The 20,359-nt window shown below is 36.8% G+C and overlaps 1 protein-coding gene across 2 annotated transcripts in view; it reads left to right on the plus strand.

The window, feature by feature from the left end:
• jak1 (Janus kinase 1) overlaps nucleotides 1-20,359 on the plus strand; it is a 33,368-nt gene that overhangs the window by 1,293 nt on the left and 11,716 nt on the right. The window contains exons 1-10 of one of the 2 annotated variants that reach the window (XM_057338580.1): nucleotides 1,916-2,141; nucleotides 5,809-6,014; nucleotides 10,207-10,330; nucleotides 11,828-11,981; nucleotides 12,339-12,502; nucleotides 15,018-15,366; nucleotides 15,790-15,972; nucleotides 16,119-16,276; nucleotides 16,491-16,605; nucleotides 20,094-20,292. In XM_057338580.1, the coding sequence (XP_057194563.1) occupies nucleotides 5,816-6,014; nucleotides 10,207-10,330; nucleotides 11,828-11,981; nucleotides 12,339-12,502; nucleotides 15,018-15,366; nucleotides 15,790-15,972; nucleotides 16,119-16,276; nucleotides 16,491-16,605; nucleotides 20,094-20,292 (1,645 nt within the window). In that variant the 5' untranslated portion in view covers nucleotides 1,916-2,141; nucleotides 5,809-5,815. Of the gene's footprint in view, nucleotides 1-1,915; nucleotides 2,142-5,808; nucleotides 6,015-10,206; nucleotides 10,331-11,827; nucleotides 11,982-12,338; nucleotides 12,503-15,017; nucleotides 15,367-15,789; nucleotides 15,973-16,118; nucleotides 16,277-16,490; nucleotides 16,606-20,093; nucleotides 20,293-20,359 lie in introns of those variants that run through there. The other variant, XM_057338581.1, reaches the window with a different exon arrangement.

Genomic DNA, 20,359 nt, shown 5'->3' on the forward strand with positions numbered 1-20,359 from the left:
CTGATGCTGTCCATCTTAAAGGTACAGTACTGTGATAACTGAAGGATGGCTGCCATCTTGACATCTAGCTACATAAAGCAAGAAATGCATGAAAGAAAAACAACTACAGCAAACAAGCATATATTTAAATTTATTTGCCAAATTGTTTATTTTTGTTTTTGTATCAATTGTATATGTTTGTCAGTTTGTATAATGGAAATCTGTAATTGTTTGAATAAACATTTTCGAACTATTTGCCTTCTAATGTTAAATAAATATAATTTTCTAATATGTTAACATGATATTAAAGTGGCAAAATAAAATAATTATTTGAGTTAATTTGTAACTCAAAAAATTATTTAATATAATTATAAGTTAAAATTCTGATGTAGAGAATGTGTTTATGGGTATAAAATGATTTATATGACCTCGTATGTAATTACAAAAGTGTTCACATACATTTTGTAAATTAGACTCCTTGTAATGCAGTATTTTATTCCCTTTACCACCACCTAAAAATCATGTCTCATGAGTCATCTGTAAAATTTTTAATCATTAGGGGAATGACTGTAAACATGATTCCTGAAATCATAACGGCACGTGTTTATGTTTTAAAACGTCTTCTATATGACTGCTGTCATCTAACATTGTGTGTATTTTGGGAAACCAGTCATTTAAAAATGCTTCTCAGCTTTTAGTTTTGTGTTTATAGCATATAAACTTTTCACACCCCAATTATAGCCTGCGACTCATCCAACGACAGGGTGTTCTGACTGGACTCATTGGACTCACTCATTATCATTACAACTAAACACATCACAGATGAATGCATTTTTCAAATTAGCCACTAAATAAAGATCATGTTCATTAATTGCATCTGAATTTATTACTTGAATTTTAAAACCGGCTTCAATATAATATTTTTGCTGATGTGCTTTTTCTCATATAAATACCGAACCTTTGTTACACTTATTGATTTGCCACATTCTCTCAGTGTGCCCTACAGACCTCTTGTGAAACTGCACCCACAGTTTCTGGCAACTCATATGATGGCGAGAACGGGAAGTCCCTCCCTTTCATGGCAGGCTCGTGCTTCTTGGTCTTAAAGACCTTCAAATATCAGTGTAATCAAAGAGAGTTATATATATTTTAAGTTACTTATGTTTATTTTTAAAACACAGAGGTTGAGTTAAACAGGAGAAATTGCAACATATTTAAATTTAGTAAAATTTAGGATTAAGATAATTTTGACAAACGTAGAAATTTATGCATGATAAATGTAAAAAACATATTTACTGATGGATATTTGCTACTTGCGTAATCAGATTATTATTAGGAATATTATTTTAATGTATTTACATCAATTGTATATTTACATTTATGTAGCCTAAATTAAAGAACATATTTATAAACAGGGCTACATTTCTTATATTTGATTATGCAGAACGGCGTTATTAAACTGCTCTAGAGTAAATTTATTTGCATGTAATGAGTCTTGACTATGTCTAAATAACAAACAGGCCTATAAAGGTTAGTCTACAGTAATTCAATTTATGAATTAATTCAATAACAAGCCATTTAGATCGGCTAAACCAACTGAATAGACATCATTTAAGTCAAGCAACTTTTAAAGCTCCAAAAGAAAGAGAATTAAGTGGCCAACATATCCCTGTATTATATGCTTTATTATACAGCTGAAAGCATTTTAAAACAAAAGCAAACATTCACGCAAATCTAATGTGTTTATATAGTAATAAATACTAAATAGTCTTACTATAAGCAGCAAAAAGACTCTTCTGTAGCCAAAACAAAAACCCTCTAGTCTAGTTTACTCCCCGCCTAAGGGTTAATGACATTGGTACCACATTTGATTGACAGACGGATGAGCCAATAGGCGGCGTGCGACAGAGCTCTTCGTAACCCTATTTTCGGGAATGTGGTCGACGCTTGACAGGAAAGGTTAGTTGATCATGAGGGCTTAGCCACGGCTTGTGCCGCATCGAGTTGAAGTTTGTTTTGATGTTTTATCACGTAGGATAAATCTAATACTACAAAGAGACCGTTTGGGAATTAATAGAGTGCGATTAAAATCGACGAAACACCGTGAGGAAGTGTTCAGACGTCTGTAATGACCGAAATTAAACGGAAGTAGCTTTTGCGAGGTAAGGGCGAGGGCCGTAACTCTTCATAATACTGAATGTGTGTAAATCTTTTTGGGGACGATTACATGTGTGTCTGCTGTTTTATGTGCTATGTCAGTAAGCACAAACGTCAGTTGTGAGGCGCTTTACCATAACTATGTGTATGTTTGCTGGTAAATATGTCGATCTGTGCGGGCTAGGAGAAACTTGTCTAAGCCCACGTCCACAAGCAAATCAGTCATAATTCGTCTTAATTTAGTGTTTAAAAACAATGAATGGCTTTAAACGTGTAAATGGACTGATCACGTTAATTCATGCTGCTTGTATTGTCCATGAAAGTTAAAAATTAAAAAGCCACATGTAGACTCCGTAAGAAATCATCTTAGCACATCACAATGACCAGAGGCTTTATTTTGTTTTATTGTTTTATTGACATTGCCAATGACATTGTCTTGAGAAGATGTACATTTGATTTCTTTGTCGTTTTGTAGGGTTGTTAAATGGTTAAACTTGTTGCTGCCGCTGTGACTGCAGTTTTGTCAATAAAAATGTGACCACTCTGTACACACAGATAACAATTTACTGGGTAATAAATACATATTTGCAGTTTAAGTTTAGATTAGAAATATAGATGAAATGCTTTAAACTGCCAGAAACATATCAATGTAAATGGCTTAGGCTTATAATATTTAATTAATTTAATTTAATATTTATTTTAGATATGCTTAATTTAAGTACTCGTATGGAGTCTGACTGTGACCAGATCACATTCTGTCTGATTGATTAAAATTATTGACACAGTCATAATAGGTGGAAGAAAATCGTGATATTAAATTCAGATGACAACAGTTAGAAAACGGTAGAGCTCAAATGTGAATTCCCCTTTCTCTCCACAACAACTCAAATATTTCCAAGTTAAATATCAGAGGAATACGTGAAAACCACGACTTGCTACTTGACAATACTAAATTATTGTTTATGTCATCCAATTACCAGACATTGATTAAAATGGTCAAATGTTTAGTTCCCATAGAAGCTGCTTTAGTGGGAAATCCCTTTGAAATTTCTGTGCTGGCCGCCAAAAAGAACTGTTAATAATTTCTCTCCTGTACCCGGTGAAGATTACTTTAATAGTTTCATACTGATAAAACATAGTCAAATAAAAATTATTCATGAGTATTGACATCACTTTGGTTCCACCTGTAGCTCTCATCCTGATGTTTCCTACTTAATTACTTAACTACTTAACTGTTTTCTACCCTAACCCCCACAAAAAATGAAAGAAAACATACAAACAAATCCTTAAATGGAATTAGTCATATTATTGCCCAGGGCAGTGAGAAATTGAGATGTTACTGTGTTCCTGACGTGTCTGTCAATGTACATTGCGAGTGGAATTTCCCTTTAGAATAGAACTTGTTGTACTATATGATCTTCTGAAACAGTTCATGTCGTTATGGACCAATCAGCTTTTCATGACAAGAAAAAGGCCTGAATGGTTTAAAACATCACATTTTAGTGCCTTAGGCAGTTTCTGTTAAAGGATGCAACAGTCAAGTCATTATTTGCCTCCATATGTGTCAAAACAAGGCAGCAAGATTTTAGGTTTCTGTATATTGTGCATAAAAATGTAGTAATATTTTGTGAAGGGATAAAGGAATTTTAAATGATTTAGATGTTTTATTATGAGTTGCGATCATGTTTTCAGTAGTAATGTTTACTTTGTAAGAATAACTTGAAATACGGCTCAAGTGTTTCATAAAATGCTAGGCATTATAATGGATGACATATTTGGCACTGTTTATAACTAGAGAAATTCTTAGTTGTTTCTTCTTAGTTGTTGGCTCGCACAGTTTCATATCATGCACAAAGTTTGATATATTGATATCAACTCAAAATGTATTATCTGTTTATTTTAATCCATAACGAAGGTTTAATGGTAATCGTTTTAACATTTAAACTTGAAAGCAATGCAAATATGTGGCAATTCATTTCTTAATCTAACCTTGTGGTATATTACAGCATCAAGTTGAACAATTTTATGTAAACAAAAATATTGTCAAATGTCATTGTCATTACAGTATTTCATCACTTTGGGATGTGTACATTTTTGCTGTTAGTAAGCTTCGGCCTACATTTTCAATAATGATTTACATATAAAAACATAATTAACTTTTATATTATAAACGTCTATGCATAACAAGAACCACAATGACATAGAATGCACTCCAGTACAGAAAACTCTCCATTAAAACTATTCAATATACTTGCCTCTATTTTAAGTTCATTTGCAAAAAAGTTTTTACTTTGATATAAAAAGCTTGCAAACATTATAAAGCAGTTACATCAAGTTACCGCACTCGACATACCCGAGCGGTTCTACTGGCGGAACAGTCGCAGAGTCTAAAGCGGTGAAGAAACAGTGTTAACCATGACTTTATCAGCGAGCAGCACGTCAGCACCTCAGGAAGTGAGGTCGCCGGCAAGTAAACAGAAGAACGATATTGTGTTTCGCACAGAAGCAGGTGGAGGGACGTACTGACAGCTTGGATATTGTCAGACTTCATCCTTTCTCTGATTTTCCAGGATGGTTTAGGACTGCATATTTTCAAGTCACAAACGTCTGGGTTGCTTAGACTGTGTTTGTCTGTTGTAAACTAAGAACAGAGAGGTTAAAGACGTTTCTGAGCCTGAATTGCAACAAAAACAAAAGCTCTTTCTGACCACTGACAGGAAGTCATGAGACTTTTAGCAAGGCTTCGTGAATGCTAACGATATTTGTAGTTTCATTTGGAATGGATTCTTTCATTTTCCCTTCTTTATCTCAGATTTCAAAAGTTTGCTACTAGAAAAAAACATAAATCCCAGATACTGTCTCGTTGTTCAGGAAGCTAGAAGACCTTGGGATGCGGGCCAGGACTAATGAAGTCTATGTATTTCTGTGGAGTACATGATTACGATAGTATTTCACCAAGCCAAATTGTTTTTGTCTGACTTGTTTCTACAGCTCTGAATTCCCTAATAACACATTTGCCAATTAACAGGTTTAAATTCCATTTTTGTGATCTAACCACTACAATGTATTTTATTAATTCATCTCTGGAAAGTCGTTTCACAAGTCAGCAGGGATCTTAGCATCCTAACACGTTCTGACCTGCATGCCTACTCCTATCAGGCGTATGCAATAAATCTGAAAGGAGATCCATGGAGTAAAAACCATCTGATTCAGATGCGAAAGACGTTCATCTTACCCTCCCCCTGGTTCTTCCTAGGATGGCAGATGAAATAAATTCCTCCATGTGAGAGCACCTGTTGAGAGAACATCAAGTGTTTCACTTCAGTTAATTCCTATTGTTTAAGTAATGAAGGATTTAGCTTGGGTCAGGGCTTGCCTTTGTCACGGCGGACAGAGGAGATGTGCTCAGAATATTTAAATTAAAATATAGCCCAGACTGAATTAATGCGTGTCAAATAAGAGAGTTTAATTTGATGATTTGATATAGACACTGTTAACAAGAACATGTCTAATGGCCTATGATGTCACAACAATGCTGTTTGATTGGCTATTTGGAAAGGATTATACGCATATAATGCGATATTGCATTATTTATATGTTGTTTTAAGCAAAGTTACCTCTGGGACCTACAGTGTAACACTAAAGCTCGCTGTTCTCTCTGTTTACCTGCAGTGTCTTGATGCCAAAACTAGCAGTCATGGAGTTGGGCAGGCAACTGTGTGGGAAGATGAAAAAACAGAGGAAGGGGGAGATGACCGTCCCAGCCGCCATGAAAGGACTTGAAATCCACTTCTACCTGCCCGACACACACCAGCTTGAGTACTTCAAAGACTGCCACACTGCGGAGGACATCTGCACAGAGGCTGCCAAGAGATGCCGTAAGTTAGCGTCATCAGATGGCTGCACATTTAGAGCACTCAATCATTCCACTGTCTAATGTATCCCTCAGGACATACAGTGTGACTATCATTTCATCATACAGAGCGAACGGGTTTGATTAACGCAGGATCGGAAATTATCGGAGAGACCGAAATAGGCCTACGAAATGTGCTCATAGTGAATATCATGTTTTTTCTCGGCTTTTTGTAGGATTACTTACTCTGCAGATAGTGTATTGATTTGTAGGAGTCTGATATCTGTAGTCTGTTTTTGCCCGAGGTGAGTGTTAAATGTGTAGCTAATCTAAGTATTTAATTTGATTGATCTTAATTCTATAGTTACATAAATTGACAGCTTTTCACTGATTTGTTTTTGTCATTTAAAAAGTAAAAAGTGACCTTAAAAATCTACTTAAGTTACTTTATCAAAGCTCATACCTTGGTAGTAAAAAAAATCTAATTTGTGTAGGTTGTAATTATTAGAGTAATTGTAATAATAATGTATTAATTACATAAATATTAAGAATAATTATTCTAATAATATCTAATAATTATCCCCTCTATTATTGCTTATATTATTATAATATAAGCAATAATAAATTGATAAAAGTTGTAATGGGAATACCTATCGGTGTCTCTCAATGCTGTGAGGAAGTTTGTAGTTATGGCAATTAATGTTTTATTTAGCAAAACTGAAAGCGCTAAATTTAAATATAATGACAATGTCGATAGCTTGAAAATGTAATTGATTATTGATCAATGAGATTTTTAATCAGAGTTATTTTAGTTTTAGTCAGTTTAATTTATTATTTTAAGTTAGCTTTTATTTTTAGCTTTTTGGTTTTTATGATAATTCTAGTTACATTTTTAGCAATTTTTATGTGCTTTTCTCATTTTATTATTTATTTTTTTATGTTGCTATAAAAGATACATTTTTATTTTATCTTTATTTTAGTTAGTGTGTATTATTATAATTTTAGTGCCTTAAACTAAACGAAAAATTTAAATGCTGCTTCAGAAGTTTTTACAATAATTTTTAGGGCAACATTTAATGTAAAAAAATGGAGGGTGATTGCCTCCGCGAAGTGCATTAAAATCCTTTAACGCAAGGCTAGCTGTGGATTATCCCGTTTATACCATGGTCATTTGCCAAGTTAAAGCTTTTATTGATGTTTACAGTGTAATTTTAGATCAAACAGGTGAAAATTACAGTTATTTTGGCAGTTAATTTCAAATGTAATCAAACTGACTGGAGCTACCCGTGCGTTAAAAGATTTAACTTGGCAAATGACCATGGTATAAACGGGATAATCCACAGCTTCACGTCGGGTGGTTCTTGGCCTCTGTGGTTCTTGCGCCGTGTCGTGTGATGTTAACATTTAACCTAGCTAGATGATGAGAGAAAATGGCACTATCCTGATTTAAACTGAGACATTTATTCAATAAGTTTATTATAAACTGAAAACAATTAGGCTTACTAGACACATTTTATGTCAGAGCGGGATCTGAGCGGGATTTGGTTTACCGGTGAGCGTAATGTGAGCGGAGCGTTTGCTTGGTCCGTGAGCGACTGAGCGAAGTGCAGTCATTGAGCGAAATATTAATAGTAGGCTGAAAAAGAGCAGTTATGTTTCAGTTCGACATTCTGTGACATTACAGCCAATATTTTTAGTCATTTTTTATTTAAAGAGTGCCTGAAATAACTGTATAATAACTGATAAAGTATATTTGGTTTTCGTTACTTTATTTTCGTGAACATATAGCTGCCATAGTGCAACATTCAAAATAAACGCACAAAAGATGAAATGCACTATGAAGACATTTTATTATTACTGGGGTTAATAAAAGAAACAGGCTCAAAAGAAAAATGGACCAAAACAAGGGGAAATGCGGTCTTAAAACGTCAAACGTCAATCGTTACAGCATTTTAGAATGTACTTTTAGAAACTTGGACAAAGTAGCTGCGTCTCCGATGGCTGCATGCGTCCTCCGGAGATCACATTTGTCGGCCTCAGCCGGCATCGAGGTTTATTCAGTTTTTATTTCAGAAAAGCAATTTGGGTACATTGGGTAAGTGACACAATGTCTTTTTAAGAGAAATAAACATAAATGTTATAATGTTTTTTTAACTGAAATGAGCCTGTATCAAACCTCTTGTCGCCCGCGCACCTCCGCGAATGGACGAGGCGTTTGTAGTTGACGCTCATGCCGTTGTGCTATTATTCAGGCTGCAGGCTCATGCGGTGTACATGGGACAATAATCCAGCAGCAAAAAAGTAAATCACCAAGAGGGTGGAGCGAGTGACTCTGAGATTGAGCGAGTGGAGCGTGATTTTCAGAAAGGCGCTCTCCGCTCCGCGAGAAATATTAACGCTTTGCTCCCCGCTTCGCTCACATGCTCTGCTGGCGCTGGCCAGATATTATTGCTGGTTGCCGACCCCTGGACTATGGTATAATTGATTTTAATTAACTCAACTCAACTCTCAACTTAACTTTATTTATATAGCGCTTTTTACAATTATCATTGTTACAAAACAGCTGTACATGAAACATATTTACATATAAGCAAAACATTAAAGTTATTACAAGTAAAAACAAAGTTTCGATTTCAGTAAACCTAAATAACCTTGTTTTGAAGTTATTGACATGTCACTATATTTTAAATTTTTTTTAATATTCATTGTTTTTTTACTTCAGAAAACATCAGTGGATGTATGGGATCTCCAACAAGATCCATTTCGGATCTTCAACATTATGTATAGATTATTTTCTTATAAAGGCATACTTTATGTTCAACTGAAGATAGAAAGTCAAATACATTTAGGATGTCATGGCAAGGATAAATTATGAGAGAATTTTAATTTTGGGATGAACTAATCTTTTAAAAACAATTTGCACCCAGTATGGGAAGGGATATGAGCTACAAAAATGAAGCATTTTTCAATGCGTTTTCAATATGCTATGTGCCATACCAAAGAATAAGGGATTTGTACCATCAACATTTCACAGAACGTAAAAGAGGAACTTTTAAAGGGGTTTTACTGTCGTGTCATCATGTGACATGGACGTTGAATGTAAAAGCATTGACCTGAGGGTGATGAGCTCTGCGGCTAACCATAGCGTCCCTCTCCATCCCCTTTCATCCCACAGTGGAACAGCGTATCTGTCTGCTTGGCTCTTGACAGATACCCAGGCACAAAATGGCTGCTGGGTAAAAATGTCATGTCTGGAATTTCCTCAAAGTTGCAGCCAAGAACACAAACTGGCCTGGACAGTGAGAGAGGAAAGGGAAGCTTATTACACAAGAAGGCAGCTGGAGAGGAACTTGGTTTTACACCTTGCAGTTTGCTACTGGAAGTCAGACTTTCTCATTTGTAGAGTTATTAAATGAAACCGAAGGTTTCTGAAGGCTTGAATGATGAGTCAGGTGTTCCTTTAGCTCAGTTGGTAGAGCGTTGTGCTAGCAGCGCACAGGTCACAAGTTCGATTTCCAGTGAAAACTTTTTTATAAATTATGAATTTACATAAAAAATAAAGAATACAAAGTTGTTTTGGATGAAATCATCTGCCAAATGCATAATCTGGAGTAACTTCATTTTATTAATAATGTTTGTTTAGCCACACATCTTTCAGTTAGCTATGATTCACAATTCCTCAAGCTTTGTCCTGTAACTTATTTTTCCGCAAGACATTTTGTGCATCAGGTTCAAACAAATATGAAGTATTTGGTTTAATCCTGATTTGTTATGGCTCTAAAAATCATTTAGATATCTCGTTTGTTTGTTTGTATTTTTCCTCTTTTCTCTTCGGTTTGTAGCCAATCCATATTTGAGTATTTAGATTTTAGTAAAATAACATCTGTGGTTAACATTACTTGAAGAGACTTTCCTGTTGTTTGTTATGCTACATAAAATGCGCATTTATCCTTTACGTGAATGTAGAATTTGTGCAAAACAAAAGTTTCTGATACACAAAGACTATGTACTTTCAACCCATATTTAAATCATGTTTTAACAAAAGCTCAAATGTATTTCTTAGGTGCATTTTTACATACAAAAATAACCTTTTAGCTGTAATCGCTTCCTCTCAGGCATCGTGGGGGATGTGATCGAAACTCTCAGAAATGAATCAAATGAAAAGCAAAAGAGAAAGTTGTTTAAGTCGGGCACTCATTCTGAAATTCTTTCCCCAGACATCTCGCCTCTGTGCCACAACTTGTTTGCGCTGTATGAAGAGAGCCAGGATCTCTGGTACGCTCCCAACCATGTGTTTAAGATCACAGAGGAGACCAGCATCAAACTTCACTACCGGATGAGGTGAGAGATCACAGTCTGAATACTGAAAATTGAAAGTCGTCGGGATGAATCTAATTTGTTGGCCTTCATCAAGGAGAAAGAAATGCAAATTATCATTTGCAGAATGGTGATGGGATTTTACGGCACCAAATGGAATAGGAAAATATTGTGTTTCCCAAATACTGCCCCGTCTTCCATTGGCTGAACAAACGGATAGTCCCACCTTAAACATCTCAAACAATGTAATGTTTTGGTAGTGGTACAGTTTTTTCATATGAGGAGAATCAACATACAGTGGGATACTTATTCTATTTGCATAATAAGATGGAATGGCAGAAAAAATTTGCCTTGACACAAGCTTATTGTAGTCATTCTTTTTGCATTATTTTCAATGCACATTTTTGCCCTTAAAGAAACAGTTCATCCAAAAAATGAAAATTCTGTCATAATTTACTCATCCTCAAGTTGTTACAAATCTGCATACATTTCTTTGTTCTGATGAACACATAGAAAGATATTTGGAAGAACGCTTGTAACCAAACAGTTCTAGGCCACCATTGACTACCATAGTAGAGAACATTTTTTCTAAATTTCTTTCTGTTGAACACTAAAGAAAAGATATTTTGAAGAATGTAGGAAAGCAAACAGTTCTGGGGCACTTTTAACTTCTATTGTCATTTTTCTTACTGTGGTAGGCAATGGTGGCCAAGAACTGTTTGGTTACAAGCATTCTTCCAAATATCTTTCTCTGTGTTCATTAGAACAAAGAAATGTATGTAGATTTGGAACAACTTGAGGTTGAGTAAATTATGACAGAATTTCATTTTTGGGTGAACTGTCCCTTTGATTCTCATTACTGTAATGCAAAAAAACAAACATTGCTACAAAAATCTGTTTTCATACTGCTCTGGTCTGGAATATAAAAAACTAATTTAGGAGTGAGATACAGCATTTTTTTGCCCTGTAACAAACTCCAAAAAGTAAACAAAAAACAGAAGTGTTTCTGTCCTCTAAACGTTTCAAACGTGCAAAGTTCAGTTCGAATCCCCTTAACTTCCCCTTTCTGACAGTGAAACTAAGATAAAAGTCGATTACTGTATTCAAAACAAGCGGTGAAACAGAACCGCCGTCTCTCTGTGTAAAGCTTTACCTGTTGTGCACACAAGCAGGTTACGGTCAACCTTTGTACTCTCTCTTTTCCTCTGTGGCATAGAGCAGTCTTTTCTCACAAATATGACTTCCTGTTTACAATGAGCTCTCGCTCGCGTGGCAGCGGGGTGCTGCAGTTCTGCTTTTCTAGCTGTTGTTGACACTGGGTATGGTAATGCGTGTACCCTGTGCACCATATGTTATTAAGCACCATATGCTTTTGTGGTGATAATGTATGTTACGTTTGACATGTTTATCTACAGTATCAGCCGCTGTCATCATGGTTTTGTGCATGCATTTATGATAATGTAAACGTGTTGGCAAACCCACATATTTAAACGTATGTGCTCTTTTGCATTGTTTACCCAGGTTTTATTTCACAAACTGGCACGGCACCAGCGAATCAGAGTCTCCGGTTTGGAGACATTCTCTCAGCAAGCAGAAAGGCGGTTTAACCTCTCAGAAGGGGCCCGAGGGGACGCCTTTGCTTGATGCCGCGTCTCTCGACTACCTGTTTGCACAGGTGAGTGCAGGATGCATCTGAAATGCACTTTCACGGTTATGCAAGCCATTATTATTGCATCTTTGAAGTAAACAAGATTATTGTAGTCTGTTGTGGCCTGCAGGGGGATTTTGGCTTGATGGCTATTCAAAACACCTCTGGTGTGGTATAATAGAATCTGTTGTTCCCATTATATTTGTTGTTCCCGTTTGTAGAATGATAGTTGAATGTCTTTATTGGAGCAGTGCAACATAACCAAACAACATTAGGCCAGTGTAAACACTCATGTCTGTTATCTGCGTGTTGTGCTTACATGTTGCACGCTGTCATAAAAATGGTGTATTACACTTTTTCAATATGTGCTTTGATCTGTTATAGGGTCAGTATGATTTTCTGAGGGGTCTGGCTCCCGTGCGTAATCCCCAGAATGAGGCGGAACATCATGAGATAGAGAACGAGTGTTTGGGAATGGCCGTTTTGGCTATTACCCATCACGCCAAGGGCAATAATCTGCCCCTGTCAGGAGCCGGAGCTGAGAGCAGGTGACCCATACACACGATTTGTAGATTTTATGCTTCATAGTACGGTCCTGCAAAATTGTTTCTAGAAATTTCAGAATTTAAACTATTACATTTTCAATAAAAATGACTTAAAGCGGCCCTTACACGCGGTTTCTGCCAATCTCATATTAATCTTGAGTACCTATAGAGTTGTATTGCATACTTTGTATCTTCAAAGAGTATTTAGTTTGATCACATTTATAAAAGATTGATACAGCTGGACGATTTTTTCAGAAAACATACAGCGCATGCGGGGCGGAGGGGTAGGCTGAACTAAAGAACATGCGCACCCATTGCCAACAAAACACAGACATCAGTTTCACTCACCGCATGCGGTTCATGTCCGACATCTTTTAGCGCTGGGACGGCTCCATATATCAGTTTCAAACGATCTCCAAATCCAGCGTTATATCCATCGTTTATATAACATTCATCACCCAAATGCAGTGAACAAACAAACACCTGAACCTCGCTAACGTATGCTCTCTCTCTCTTTTGCACACAAGAGAAAGTGACGTCTGCGCATGCTCCTTCTCCTGCTCTCCTTGCTGCCGCGTGGGCATGCCACGTGCTTTTCCTGGGGGAGAATTGTCCAAAATTTTTACGAAACAGTTTTATATGTTCGAAAAAAACTTTCCGAAACCTGTACGATCACTGGGGGAGTGTATCGAGCACAGAAATACTACGTGATACGCCCAACTCATTTTTTGACAAGTTGACCATGTTAAGCATGAGAAGACAGCACGTTTAACATGGTAAAGAAGTCAGAATGCATGACACACCGTTGCAGCACCCCTTTAATTGTCCAAGTGGTTAATGTACTAGGGATGCATCAGATGTTGTACTTGTATACTGACACTCATAATAAATACTGCAATATACCATCATCTTGTATCACACAACATACATGCAACATCTGTTGCCTAAACACTGCCTCACAAAAGCAACACCAGCAGCAGAATGGAGGTACTTTAAGATTAACAATGTCTATGGTAACAGTTATACGCAACAATACAAAACACAATTTATGTTCAGTGCACAAGCCTGGCTTACCTGTATGGTGATATTGATGGAAGGAAAGAAGGAACTGATATTGGTGCTAAGCCATCAGTGAATCAGTGAAACACATGAAATCAGTAAAACACAGTAAAATTAATGGAATCAGTGACTCGGTAAACACAAGGAATCAGGGAGTCATGGAATCAATGAATCATTGAAACTCAGGGAATCTGTAAATGAGTAAATTGCATAGAATTGGTAAATCTTGGTAAAAAACATGGAATAAGTGAATTGGTAAAACATCTAAAATCATAGAATCAATTAATCAGTGAAACTCGTGCAATAAATAAATTGCGTACAATCAGTAAATCTGTAAAACGTATGGAATAAGTGAAATTGTAAAACACCTAGAATTGGGAATCATGGAATCAGTGAATCAGTAAAACTCATGGAATCAGTAAATCTGTAAAACACATGGAATTAGTATATCAGTAAGACACATAAAATCAATGCTTTAGTAAAATAAATGAAATCAGTGACTCAGTAAAACACATGGAATTCAAAACATGGAATCTGTAAAATGCATGGCATCAGCGAATCAGTAAAACAGAGTGAATCAGTGAATCAGTAAAACTGAATCAGTGAATTAGTAAAACACATAGAATCATTAAAACTCATGGAATCAGTTAATCAGTAAAACGGATTGAATCAGTGAATCAGTAAAACTGAATCAGTGAATTAGAAAAACACATAGAATCATTAAAACTCATGGCATCAGTTAATCAGTAAAACTCATGGAATCTGTAAATCTGTAAAACACATGGAATTGGAAAAATGGTATCCGTAAAATGCATGGAATCAGTTAATCAGTAAAACTCATGAAATCAATAAAACATGAAATTAGTGAATTAGTTAAACATATGGAATCAGAAAAAACATGGAATCGGTGAGCGCTTTTCCACCATCGCGCCGAATCGTTCCAAGCACAGTCTGAAACAGTTGCAGTTATGTTTCCACGTGAGCCTGGTTCAACATGACATGATTAAAAACTGTTCTCAGCCTGGAATTTTCAGCACGGTTCTATAACCGTGCTAAATCGTGCTAATGAATGCGCGCAGAGCCGTTATAGCTCAGTCTCTTGTGTTTACCAAGCTTGTTTGTTTACATTCTAAAAATTTCCGTTATCAGCCCTGCGGTGGAAAATGAAACCATTTACGTACCGGCTGGCATGGATCGGCACGGAGTGGAACGATTAAGCAACGAGAACGATTCGGCGCGATGGTGGAAAAGTGCTCAGTGATTCAGCACAACTCAATCAGTAAATCGGTAGAACGTCTGGAATCCGTAGATCAGTCAAACACATGGAATTAGTGAATCAGTAAAATGCATTTAATCACTGAATGAGTAAAACACATTGAATCAGTAAATTAGTAAAACATAGAATCAGTAAAACACGGAATCAGTGAATCAATAAAACTGCTGTTCTTGTCATCCACAGCTACAAACGTTTCATTCCGGACAGTCTGAACCGCACCATCAAGCAGCGCAACTTCCTTACGCGAATGCGAATCAACAACATGTTCAAGAACTTCCTAAATGAGTTCAACAGCAAGACCATCCAGGACAGTAACATCACCCTCTATGACCTGAAGGTGAAGTACCTGTCCACTCTCGAGACACTCACCCAAGGCCTGGGGCGAGAGACTGTAGAGCCCAAAAACCTCAAAGTATCAGGAGAGAACGAGGGCTCGCCGGCCCACTCTCTTCCCTTGGGGGAGGATGGAATGGGCTATGAGGTGCAAGTATCTGGAACCACTGGGATCTCTTGGAGGAGAAAGCCCTTACCGGTAAGTTTAGTCATCATTAAATAACTCTACGTGACTTGTGCCGTATATTCCAAGTGTTCTGAGGGTATACCAACGGATTTGGTGAAAACAAACCCAAACAAGTATTGAACTGTACCTTAGCAAGGTTCACTCTTGTACTCTCCTGTTGTTGATGTTAGTGTTGTTTCAGTTGTTATGCAATATTTAAAAACAGTCAATTTTCTAAAACCGTGTCAATAATGGAGCTCAAGCACCGAGAATGTGTTTTTCATTCAGGACTATAAAAGAATGAAAAACATGAATTATTCACACGTTCACGATTTCACAATCACAAGGTTCCATCTTGAAATGCTTCCTCAGAAAACATTAGTAGGTTTTGGAAAAAGTGCATCACAGTTTGTTTGAGTCATTTCCAATTTTGCTGTTTGTCTTCTTTCTAAATAGAATCTTTTGATGGTCAAAGAGAAAAATAAATCGAAGAAGAACAAGAATGACAGCAAGCAGAAAAACGACAAAAAGAATGAGTGCATCAACGGCTGGACGCTTTTCTCTGACTTTTACGAAATCACCCACATCGTCATTAAGGAGTCTTGTGTCACCATTTACAGACAAGACAATAAAACCATGGTATTGTGGTTATTGCAAACCAGTTTTTATCAAAGTATTTTTGAACGCTGATGATTTGTACTCATATGATTCATAAGTCTTGAGAAGAGTGGCTTGTAGGAAAATGATTAAAAAAAAGTTTAATTATCCTGGTCATTTCTCTGCAGGAGATGGATCTATTTTATCGGGATGCGGCTCTATCTTTTGTTACGCTGGTGGATGGTTACTTCAGACTGACTGTGGATGCCCATCATTACCTATGCACAGATGTGGCACCTTCATCTGTGGTCCAGAATTTAGAAAATGGATGTCATGGACCCATCTGGTATGACCATATATGAATATTGCCAGGTTTGGTTTAAATCTGGACCCAAATATAATTTTTTCAGACAAAATGTGACATACACTTTTAGGTTCTTTTTTAGGTTTTTAGGTTAGCTTCACTTTGTCTTGATGTAAATGATCTTAGATTTATTTATATTCATATCCTAATCTGTTTATGTTTTTTATAAACTGTTGTGTCCTTTTTCTCTGTATAGCACAGAGTATGCCATTCATAAACTACGTCAGGAAGGGAACGAAGAAGGGACCTACATCCTGCGCTGGAGTTGCACAGACTACAACTACATCATCATGACTGTTGTCTGCTTTGAGGTACACGCACATAAAGGCACTCATGAAAATGACACAAACAGGCAGGAATCATGAAGAGAATGAGGTCCTTCATAGCAAAGTTAGAGGTAGTGATAAGATGATAGAGTTCACTGTTGTACCGCGTACCGTTTTTGGGATAGGACATCTGAACTACATATGATCATGAAGCAAATTTTGTACAATGGATCGGTTGGAAACTGAAAACCTGTTTTGCCTGATCAAGACCCATTTTGAACATAAAGATCCTTTTGTGATGTTCTCCACAGGAAATTAAGAAGGTCTGCTTCTAGTTGTTCACTTTCCTGATCATTATGAATATTTTCATGTGAAAACATTAAAACGTTTGTCGAAACTCTTAACAAAGTATCCTTGCTAATGTAAACATTTATAGAAGCCTTAGTACAAATGCAAATCATGGAGCCACTCTCTCTTGCTGAGAGAAAATTTGTTCACGTCATGCATGTCCGCCTAGGTAGGAAAAACATTCACATACGCTAAACATAGACTCATAGAACGCGTTCTTGTTTTATTACTCATATACGTTTGGGTGAACTGCTCTCGGTTACACAATGGATGCAAATTAGTGTTTAAAAGCACCCACCTGTCAGTCAGACAGTACACTTTCATATTAAAATCGAGTTGTTACACGAATACAAATATGAATACGATTCATTTACAACAAAAAATATGATCAACACCAACCTGTATGAACTTTGAAGACTAACAATGCAGCGTTATATAATTTAGCTTTATTATGAAAACGTGCAGACTAATACAAGGGTATTGTAAAATGAAATTACACTTCCAAAAATGAAACATATACAGTACTGGTGTATGGTTTAATTAATAATAATTTAAAGGGATAGTTTGCCCAAAAATGAATATTCTGTCATCATTTACTCACCCTCAGGTTGTTCTAAACCTGTATACATTTCTTTGTTCTGACAAACACAAAGCAAGATATCTGGAAAACTGTCAGTAACCAAACAGGTCTCAGCTCAGCAGCCTTCGGTTGACCGGACAGCTGAAAAAAGAGGCGTCACCTAAGAATATCGTCATAATAGCGTTTTATAAGCAAATATTTGACTTTTTTAAATTTCTCCATGTTATTGAAAAAAAACATGCCCAAAAACAACAAGGTTAGGACCATTTTTTAAGCATTTGAGCTGCAAGTCACACAAATATATAAATGATCAAGAAACTATAAAATGCACATTTCATCCACATTATGATTACCTTGTTGAATTGTATTAATTCAATATTTTTAAAGAGCAGGTTTCATGAATCTCATAAAATTACCGGCATTTCAGTGTGTAACGTAGCTTTCCTTCAATTTTGACGATCTGCAAAGTTGTTATTCCAAAAAGTCCATGATAAATTAAGATATTGGCTTCCAAAGTAAGGAGTCGACTCCGAACCGCCCAAACAAATCGTGAGGCTTTCGAATCTTTTGAGTGTAACATCGATACGTCACAGTGTAACGCATCAGCACAATCCCCGCCTTCCCGCGAAACTGGAACACTCTGACCTGCCCACTAGCACTTCAGGTAGTAGTATTGCGTATACAACATGTCGAGGGGACGCTGTGGTTTGTGCTGTGAACGCAAATGTACTTTGTTTTCGCTGTCAAAGGATGACGGTGTGAAGGATCAGTGGTTACATTTTTTTCCCCACGATACCACTGCAGTACAATTCCAACCTTGTGTAATGTGCTCGTCATTTTACCGACGACTGCTTCTCAAATTTTGGCGAGTTCAACTCGGGATTTGCCAGCCGCTTGACCCTTAAAGATAAGTCAATACCAACTTTATTTGGACTAACAAGCGTCTCAGAACCACAAGCTGTAAGTATGATAAATACGTTATGTGTACATGTTAAATTGAGTTAAAGTATATTGTGCTAATCCGTGTTGTATATTTAGTACAGCTGTAGGTTTCCAGGTTAACAACGTATAAGTTAACAGTGTTACAGTTTTAATAATCCAACTCTTACCTAATAATGTGGCGGTTATTGTAGACTGTTGTCGTTCTACATGTCGTAGTATTGTACAAACTGTATCCCTTTATCGTTTAGTCACGGTAGCACTTTGCTAACGTGTCTCACATTATGGTTTTGTCAAGTGTGCAAAGTTTAGCTGTGGTCACGATCCCCTTCAAACAAAACGGTTTGCTTGTCATTATTTTAAAAACGGACTGCAGCACTATATCATTTTATTATGTAAAGGTGTGTGCATTATGTTTAGAAGCTCTCGCTAACTTGCTCAGTTACTCCTCTCTGTATAATCAAAGTAATGATCAACTTTTGGATAGAGCCGTTGTTGTTCTCCCACAGCTACGGCGAAAAAAGATCAACAGAAAACAATAGTCTGAATGGTTTATGAAGATAAGTTTATGAAGATAAAAACTTGTGATATGGTAATACTGATGCCATTTTTACACACAGCGTCTTTGTTTACAAAAACCTTCCTGAGATAAGAACTGTGGTAATGGGCGTTTCGTTTCTGACACGCAGTGTGTGAAGAAAGACCAATCACAACTGATTGGACCAGTTGGCCAATCGGAGCACACTGGACTCGCGGTAGGGAGGAGCTTAGAGAAGCGGAACATTTGAACAGCTTCGGAGGAATCGTTTAGGGATCTTTGAGAAATGAATAGATACTAAATGCTTATTTTAAGAAAATAGCACCGTTTTTTTTACCTTTGATGCATTTGAACATGTTGTTGGGGACTCTAATACAACATTAGGACACTTACAAAAACCTTGAAACCTGCTCTTTAAAATCTATTTCGCTGACAGAAATGAAAAGCAATACTCACATATTCTTCCAATGAATCCGAGTTGACACACAACTTTGTGTGTGTATGTTGGCCATGAAGGCACGGTAAAAGATAACTTTGTGACAATGTTGTGACAACTCCACTCCACATCAAGCTTTTGATCACGTTGTTACAACATGCTTAAAAGCTTGGCTACATTGTGACAATGTTGTTTTTGAGGGGTAGTCCACCCAAAAAGAATGCAGACTTTCTTTCTTCTGTGGAACACAAAATGTATTATGGATATATAAAATATATACATTTATAAGAAATGTATAATTTCTTAGAATTGTCTCGGTTGTTTTGTGTCCATACAATGGAAGTCAATGGGGTCCAATGTTGTTTTGTTACCAACGTTCTATAAAATATATTTTGTTTGCTGCAGAAAAAAGTCTTACAGGTTTTGAATGACATAAGAGTGAGTAAATGATGAAAGAAGTTTTAAGCACTTCGTGTAAGATGGTTGCAGTTATGTCCAGATGCCCAACCAAGAGCAAACACGATCAGCAAACAACCTCCCTACATGCTTCACTCAACGGATGTTTTAAAGAGCCTTTTCTGTTTTCTCACTATTTTTCCCATACTTTATTTTTATACTGCCTTTCGCTTTATTTCTGTTGTGCTTTATTTTCCTATTTTTTCTCTCTTCGACATATTCCTTCTCTCTTTCAGATGGAACTGTCTGAGTCCAGGCCCGTTCCCCACTATAAAAACTTCCAGATTGAATCAAGTCCTCAGGGCTACAGACTGTTTGGGACAGATATGTTCAGACCCACTATGAGGGAACTCCTGGAGCACCTGCAGGGCAAGAGTCTGCGCACGGAGAACCTGTGCTTTAAGCTGCACAGATGCTGCCCACCGCAGCCCAGAGGTACCCAACTCGCTCTCATTTACACTTCACTAGTCATGTGATAGAAAACGTCTATGCTTTGCTCAGT

Source organism: Triplophysa rosa, linkage group LG7, assembly GCF_024868665.1.
Source record: "Triplophysa rosa linkage group LG7, Trosa_1v2, whole genome shotgun sequence".
Taxonomy (NCBI): domain Eukaryota; kingdom Metazoa; phylum Chordata; class Actinopteri; order Cypriniformes; family Nemacheilidae; genus Triplophysa; species Triplophysa rosa.